This window comes from Polyodon spathula, chromosome 29 (assembly GCF_017654505.1).
Source record: "Polyodon spathula isolate WHYD16114869_AA chromosome 29, ASM1765450v1, whole genome shotgun sequence".
In the NCBI taxonomy this organism is placed as follows: Eukaryota; Metazoa; Chordata; class Actinopteri; order Acipenseriformes; family Polyodontidae; genus Polyodon; species Polyodon spathula.
Genome location: NC_054562.1, coordinates 5,702,684 through 5,709,729, shown reverse-complemented (window position 1 = coordinate 5,709,729; position 7,046 = coordinate 5,702,684). Strand labels below are relative to the sequence as shown.

The following is a 7,046-nucleotide window of genomic DNA, read 5'->3' as shown; positions in this document are numbered from 1 at the left end:
CACACACACACACACACTCTCAAACACACACAGACATACACACACGCGCACACATTCACACATATACAGACACTCACACACACTGTCACACGCACACACAAGCACACACACAATCTCACAGAAGCACACATACACACTCAAGCACACACACACACTCACACAAGCACAGTCACTTAAGCACACACACACAAACACACCCTCACACAAGCACACACACTCACACAAGCACACACACACTCACACACGCACACACAGACGCACACACACAGACACTCACAATGAGGGGCAGAGGGAGATGGGGAGAGTGAAAGTGAGATAGAGGGGGGAGTGAGAGAGAGAGAGAGAAGGTGGAGGGGGGGAGCTGGTATGTTTTTACTCTGTCTCTAATCACTAGCGTTCTCAGCAGCAGTACCTAATTAGCCTTAAATATAGACCTGCAAACAACACCATCTGGAAGATGTTTAGAAATCACAGTTTCCGAGCAGCAGGGCTGAGCATTGCTGCTGGCAGATCTGGAGAGCAGAGAGAGAGGGGGGGGGGGGGGGGGGGGGGGGGGGGGGGTGAGAAAATGAGATGCTTGCAGCTATAGCAGCCACATAATGAAGTCTGAAAGCTATCTGGAAATCACGGCAACACTGCTTAAAATACAAGGAAAAAAACGCCAACAAGTTGCTGTTAAAATCACTACCTTAATATAAATAAATAAGAATGAATACTAACATAAATAAAATTAATAAATTAATTAATCATTCTAGCCACGACCTCGTTGGAGCGTGTTGGTTTACGTTCTACAATAACCTAGCAACAGATGGTCCCAGGTCCGAACATTAATAAAATCAAATGGACCGCGTGTCTAAGTAAGTGGAGCCGCGGTCAATTATCTATCAGGGCATTGTGCTTAATAATAATAATCTAAACACAACCACAACTAGGCGTCTCAAGAATGGATGCATTTAGGGGACCCTCTCCATAATAATAAAACACTGCAACAAACTTTAAAAAAACAATACAAAAAAACACGCTGGCACTGCATGAATAAACCCTCGTGAAGCAACAGATATAGTCCAGGCTTCATTTTTGCAAAGATTTCAACCAGGACATCAAAATCAAAGTTTTTTTTTTTTTTTTTACCAATGATTTTTCAGTTGGCATCACAAGCAGATGTATGACGGGTTTTAAAACAGAAACAGACGCTCATTGTTGCTGTGGTTACTGGAAGAGTGATGACTGCCGTGATGAGTTTTAGTAATATATAAGTACAGGCAGGGCTTAAATTGTCATGGAATATTTCCCGGAGCCAAACCGCCACAAATTCATTTACAGATGCACATGATACACACACACACACACACACACACACACACACACACACACACACACACACACAGCTCTACACTAGCAAAAGCCAGGGAAAGGATGGACAGACGCACACATACAGGTATGGAGGTATCTCCATATACTGTACGTAAATATTTTCACTTGTAATAATTGCCATGAAAATAAATTGCTACAGTCCCCATGAAAATCAATGTTCATAATTATTTATGGTAAAGTTGTATTTTGTGGTGTTTTCACGACAGAACAGCCTCAAGCTGAAGTCAAGATGTGGAAGTATTTACCTGCGCTCAGCTCCGGACAGCTCCGGCTGAATTTAAACCCCGAGTCTAAGCGATAGCAAGTATCCTTTTATGGTGGCGTGAGTTCAGCTTCTCGTTCCGCCCTGATTCAGTAAAACTTCTGAATTAGCTGGCACTGTTTATAGGGCCGGAGCCAGGTTTTTGTGGGCCCCCTGCAATGGACCTCCAGTGCCTCCCACCTTCACCCCCAAATAAAATATTTTTTTATATCAAAAAGGTTTTCATAATCTAGTCCCTCGATAAACAGGACATGTCTGGAGGTGTCTGATGTAAAAACATGTAATACATCTGTACAGTTGGTCTACACAAATAAAATGAATACAGCACACTTTCTTTACTTAGCAATCGGTAACACACAATAAACTGCGCTATATATATATATATATATATTGAATTTAGGGGTTTTCTCTTGTTATAAAGTAGAGCCATAGCTCGTCCTTTGATGACGAGATCAATGTGCAGTACCAAACTCAGCCTTCAGGTGTGCTGTGTGATGAAAATAACAACACCAACTGCTTTGCTGTTGTGCAAAATCAACTACAGTGGACCAGTTTACAAAGTACTGGCTGCTGCCAAATCAGCCACCTAAAACTACAGCACAATAAGAACCACAGGGGCCAGACAGAATTGGATTGCGAAGCATGGCATGGTTGTGTTTTCTGTTTGATATTTTCCCTTTCTGAAAAGCAATTAGAAGGAAGCGATAAAGTGTAATAGCTGTATGCCTTTGTCTTATGTAGGGATTCACTTCAATTTAGGCCAGTAAGAGTTCAGTTTACAAAAGCTCCCTTATTTTGAAAACTCAATGTTGACAGGTGTGGAGTGAGAAGGTACAGGTAGAAGGGATAGAGAGAGAGAGAGGAGACAGGGAGACAGGGGAGACAGGAAGAAAAAGGAGGCAGGGAGAGGGAGAGGGAGCGAGGACATGGAGAGAGACATAGAGGAGAAAGGGAGAGGGGGAGAGGGAGAGGTAGAGGGAGAAAAAAGGAGAGGAGAGTAGGGGAAAAACTGGGAGAGAGGGAGAGAACAGAGGGGAGGGAGTGGTAGAGAGCCAAAAACAGGATAAGTGGGACAGGGAGAGCGAAGGCGAGACAAAGAGAAAAAGAGGTGGGACAGAAGAGGAAGGGGACGGGGAGGGGAAACAGTTTGCTCTGTTTGGTTTTTCTTTTTCTTACAGTGAAATCTGATTAACACTTTTGAGAAACAATTTAGCTGCCAGTCTACAGCGAACAGAAATTTCACTGCCCTACAATTACATGATACTGTGATTGTTCTGCTGTGACATGTTGTGATCCATAGCAAAGTTATGAGACACCTCATAATTTCCTAATTTCCTTAGCCTGAAACATAGGGGTGTATCTACTGCAGCTGGAAATCTCTTCCTCCAACTTTTACCTCAATGACTTCACTTCTTCTTTGTGGATATATGGAAGTGTCCATCTGTGTGTCACACTTCACATTTATCTGGAAAACTGCTTATTACATTCTGATGAAAATATGTATTAACAACACTCCACTCTCAGCTCTGCAGCGCTGTCATTACCAGCACCTTAATAATAATGAGCGCTAGTCTACACACTGCACTCTCAGCGCTGTCATTACCAGCACCTTAATAATAATGAGCGCTAGTCTACACACTGCACTCTCAGCACTGTCATTACCAGCACCTTAATAATAATGAGCGCTAGTCTACACACTGCACTCTCAGCACTGTCATTACCAGCACCTTAATAATAATGAGCGCTAGTCTACACACTGCACTCTCAGCACTGTCATTACCAGCACCTTAATAATAATGAGCGCTAGTCTACACACTGCACTCTCAGCACTGTCATTACCAGCACCTTAATAATAATGAGCGCTAGTCTACACACTGCACTCTCAGCTCTGCAGCACTGTCATTACCAGCACCTTAATAATAATGAGCGCTAGTCTACACACCGCACTCTCAGCACTGTCATTACCAGCACCTTAATAATAATGAGCGCTAGTCTACACACTGCACTCTCAGCTCTGCAGCACTGTCATTACCAGCACCTTAATAATAATGAGCGCTAGTCTACACACTGCACTCTCAGCTCTGCAGCACTGTCATTACCAGCACCTTAATAATAATGAGCGCTAGTCTACACACTGCACTCTCAGCTCTCAGCACTGTCATTACCAGCACCTTAATAATAATGAGCGCTAGTCTACACACTGCACTCTCAGCAGTGCTGTCATTACCAGCACCTTAATAATAATGAGCGCTAGTCTACACACTGCACTCTCAGCACTGTCATTACCAGCACCTTAATAATAATGAGCGCTAGTCTACACACTGCACTCTCAGCACTGTCATTACCAGCACCTTAATAATAATGAGCGCTAGTCTACACACTGCACTCTCAGCTCTGCAGCACTGTCATTACCAGCACCTTAATAATAATGAGCGCTAGTCTACACACTGCACTCTCAGCACTGTCATTACCAGCACCTTAATAATAATGAGCGCTAGTCTACACACTGCACTCTCAGCACTGTCATTACCAGCACCTTAATAATAATGAGCGCTAGTCTACACACTGCACTCTCAGCACTGTCATTACCAGCACCTTAATAATAATGAGCGCTAGTCTACACACTGCACTCTCAGCACTGTCATTACCAGCACCTTAATAATAATGAGCGCTAGTCTACACACTGCACTCTCAGCACTGTCATTACCAGCACCTTAATAATAATGAGCGCTAGTCTACACACTGCACTCTCAGCACTGTCATTACCAGCACCTTAATAATAATGAGCGCTAGTCTACACACTGCACTCTCAGCACTGTCATTACCAGCACCTTAATAATAATGAGCGCTAGTCTACACACTGCACTCTCAGCACTGTCATTACCAGCACCTTAATAATAATGAGCGCTAGTCTACACACTGCACTCTCAGCACTGTCATTACCAGCACCTTAATAATAATGAGCGCTAGTCTACACACTGCACTCTCAGCACTGTCATTACCAGCACCTTAATAATAATGAGCGCTAGTCTACACACTGCACTCTCAGCACTGTCATTACCAGCACCTTAATAATAATGAGCGCTAGTCTACACACTGCACTCTCAGCACTGTCATTACCAGCACCTTAATAATAATGAGCGCTAGTCTACACACTGCACTCTCAGCACTGTCATTACCAGCACCTTAATAATAATGAGCGCTAGTCTACACACTGCACTCTCAGCACTGTCATTACCAGCACCTTAATAATAATGAGCGCTAGTCTACACACTGCACTCTCAGCACTGTCATTACCAGCACCTTAATAATAATGAGCGCTAGTCTACACACTGCACTCTCAGCACTGTCATTACCAGCACCTTAATAATAATGAGCGCTAGTCTACACACTGCACTCTCAGCACTGTCATTACCAGCACCTTAATAATAATGAGCGCTAGTCTACACACTGCACTCTCAGCACTGTCATTACCAGCACCTTAATAATAATGAGCGCTAGTCTACACACTGCACTCTCAGCACTGTCATTACCAGCACCTTAATAATAATGAGCGCTAGTCTACACACTGCACTCTCAGCACTGTCATTACCAGCACCTTAATAATAATGAGCGCTAGTCTACACACTGCACTCTCAGCACTGTCATTACCAGCACCTTAATAATAATGAGCGCTAGTCTACACACTGCACTCTCAGCACTGTCATTACCAGCACCTTAATAATAATGAGCGCTAGTCTACACACTGCACTCTCAGCGCTGTCATTACCAGCACCTTAATAATAATGAGCGCTAGTCTACACACTGCACTCTCAGCACTGTCATTACCAGCACCTTAATAATAATGAGCGCTAGTCTACACACTGCACTCTCAGCACTGTCATTACCAGCACCTTAATAATAATGAGCGCTAGTCTACACGCTGCACTCTCAGCGCTGTCATAATACATAAGAATGCATACTAAAATAAATAAATAAATCAGTTCAGTTCAAGCAGTCGTGATCTTGTCGGTGCATGCGCACCGTGTTTAGGTTCTACGCAATAACCTAGCAACAGATGGTCCGAACATTAATAAAATCAAATGGACCGCGGGACTAAGCCAATTATCCAGCACGGACCGTGACCGCTGAGTGGGGCATTGTGGTTAATTAGACTCTAAACAGAACCACCATTAGCGGTCTCAAATTACCAGCGACATTTCTGAAACGTGTCTCTGACGTTTACGCTCTGTCGTGACATAATTGCCAGGTACGACAAGACGACAGTTAGAACGTTCACTGAGTCGTGTCGCGGAAGGGGGGCATGCTGTTACTTGAAGTGACAGTGACTGTTTCAAAACGCTGACCTCCGTTCCAAATGAGAGATTAATGCTAACGCTCCATACGTGACATTTTAAAAGTGTCCAAGTGCAGCCTTGTGTACAGAACGGTACCATGTATGCATGTAAGGGGCTTGTCAGTTGTAAGAAGACTCCGTATGAAACACCAATTTTGCAAAGCTTGTGGTTTATTTTGTTTTGTTTACTATTGCGAAAAAGTGAGAGAGTCAGAGAAACAAATAAATGTGTATTTATCTAGCCATGTGGGAAGGTGTGTCCCGAATTCAAAGATAAAAACACCTCACTTGTTTTGCGTACTTACAGAGTGACAGTCCCGTTAGGAAGCAGGCTCGCCAGCGGTGGTTCTGTCAGGTCTTCCCCGCTGCAGATCACCTTTTTCCGGGCAGCTGCAACGACGTGTCCTTGCTTGGAGCTCTCGTCCACGCAGATGCAGCGGCTTGTGGAGAGGTCCGGGCAGCTGCTGGCTCCCTGGGACCCCCACAAGAGCGCCCCGACCAAGATGAAAAAGCTCCCCCAGAACGGCGACCCTAACGATGCCAGTCCGGTCACCCCCCGCATTATCCCGGTCGATCCCACCACAGCCGCCCAGAAATCAGCCCATACTCTCCCGGGTGCACTCCCGAGGCAGAGCCGCCGCTCGATAGTAGGAGACAGGAAGAAGACTAATACTTATATGGAAATTAAATGATAGATTAGACTTCTTTATAGTGCAGTTTGCTCCCCGCTCCAAAAAATGAATATATATAAAAATATATGTAACTGGGAAAGAAAGACCCTAAATAATAATAATAATAATAATAATAATAATAATAATAATAATAATAAATAATTGTTATAAAACTATTCCAATTCTTCAGATTTAATATACAGAGGTGTATATATGTTTTAGGTCAATTATTGCGCTTTGCACAGTATCAAACTAATAATAAAATATCCAGCGCGCAACTAACTTTCTCTCTCATAAATAGTTTTTTTTTTTTTTGTTTTGTTTTTGTTTGAATTCCTCTTCAGATAGTGCAGCTGCGACACACTGACTCGTGGGTAATAATAAGAAGGCGATGAACGCTTTC

At 43.5% G+C, this 7,046-nt stretch overlaps 1 protein-coding gene across 1 annotated transcript in view; it reads right to left on the bottom strand.

Moving 5' to 3' along the window:
• The window catches only part of LOC121302244 (adhesion G protein-coupled receptor A2-like), a 54,757-nt gene extending 47,975 nt beyond the window's left edge, over positions 1-6,782 (bottom strand). The window contains exon 1 of the mRNA XM_041232085.1: positions 6,278-6,782. Coding sequence (XP_041088019.1) covers positions 6,278-6,534 — 257 coding nt within the window. The 5' untranslated portion in view covers positions 6,535-6,782. The remainder of the gene's footprint in view (positions 1-6,277) is intronic.
• Between the last annotated feature and the right edge of the window lie 264 nt (positions 6,783-7,046).